At 42.7% G+C, this 1,049-nt stretch overlaps 1 protein-coding gene across 1 annotated transcript in view; it reads left to right on the plus strand.

Moving 5' to 3' along the window:
- The window catches only part of LOC102212044 (acyl-coenzyme A thioesterase 2, mitochondrial-like), a 3,587-nt gene extending 2,576 nt beyond the window's left edge, over nt 1-1,011 (plus strand). The window contains exon 3 of the mRNA XM_005729156.2: nt 202-1,011. Coding sequence (XP_005729213.1) covers nt 202-810 — 609 coding nt within the window. The 3' untranslated portion in view covers nt 811-1,011. The remainder of the gene's footprint in view (nt 1-201) is intronic.
- Nucleotides 1,012-1,049: the final 38 nt, after the last annotated feature.

Consider the following 1,049-nt stretch of genomic DNA (forward strand, 5'->3'; position numbering starts at 1 on the left):
CAAGACCCTGGTAGAAGTTTCCAGCCACTCACCCGGATCATGATAGCTTCACTGTGCATATATGAATGTGTTTATTTATTTAGTAATGGTAATATACATATGTAGTCCACAAAAATGAAAATAATGACAGGTAGAGTCAGCCCTGCGCTCCAAATGTTTTATAGATTTGCATCGCCTTTTAATTTCTGTGTTATTTCACAGGTGGGCAGTAAAGGAGTTGGCATAATGTCAAGATGCAAGGGATCAAATATCGGACTGGCACTCGCTGCTTTTGTGCCAGGTGTCGAGGCCATAGTGTGCATGAATGCCTGTAACGCCAATGTGGTCACGCCTCTCTACTACAAGAAACGGCAGATCCTGTCATCAATACTGTTTGACGAAAGCAAGTTTATTCCCACCGAGTCAGGTGCAATCATCATAAAGGATGCTCTTGAAGATCCCCTGGCAGAAAAGAATAAGGGCAGCTTGATCCCCATTGAACGAGCCAAGAGCCATTTTCTTTTTGCGGTTGTAGGAGACGACCTCAACTGGGACAGCGAAGCCTACATGGATGAAATGGTGGTGAGACTTAAGCATCATGGGAAGGAGAACTTTGAGACTGTTTTTTACCCTGGAGCTGGACACATGTTGGAGCCACCTTATGCGCCCCACTGCCCCTCCAGCTTCAATGCAGGTGTAGGCAAGCGAGTGCTGTGGGGAGGTGAGCCCAAGGCCCACATAGCAGCTGAGATCCACCTTTGGAAGAAGATCCAGGATTTCTTCAAAACTCACCTGAGTTGTGATGCAGCACAGACTAAAGCCAAGTTATAGATTCAAACAGGATGATTAGAAAGCTTAAGTTACAGAAACATAAATCATGACAGCAAATTGACTGTATGAAAATCACATTTTATAATTAATATAATAGTTGTTGATATGACAGTTTGAAATTTTAGGTGAAATTATGATTCGCACATGTCTTCCCCTCCTGTATCTCCTGAGCCCTGTACACATGTTTCTTTTTTCTTTTTTCTTTATAATTTTTTGGGATTGTCACTTGATCTTCTGTC

This window comes from Pundamilia nyererei, unplaced genomic scaffold, assembly GCF_000239375.1.
Source record: "Pundamilia nyererei isolate P.nyererei 1_Seehausen unplaced genomic scaffold, PunNye1.0 scaffold00031, whole genome shotgun sequence".
NCBI classification, from domain to species: domain Eukaryota; kingdom Metazoa; phylum Chordata; class Actinopteri; order Cichliformes; family Cichlidae; genus Pundamilia; species Pundamilia nyererei.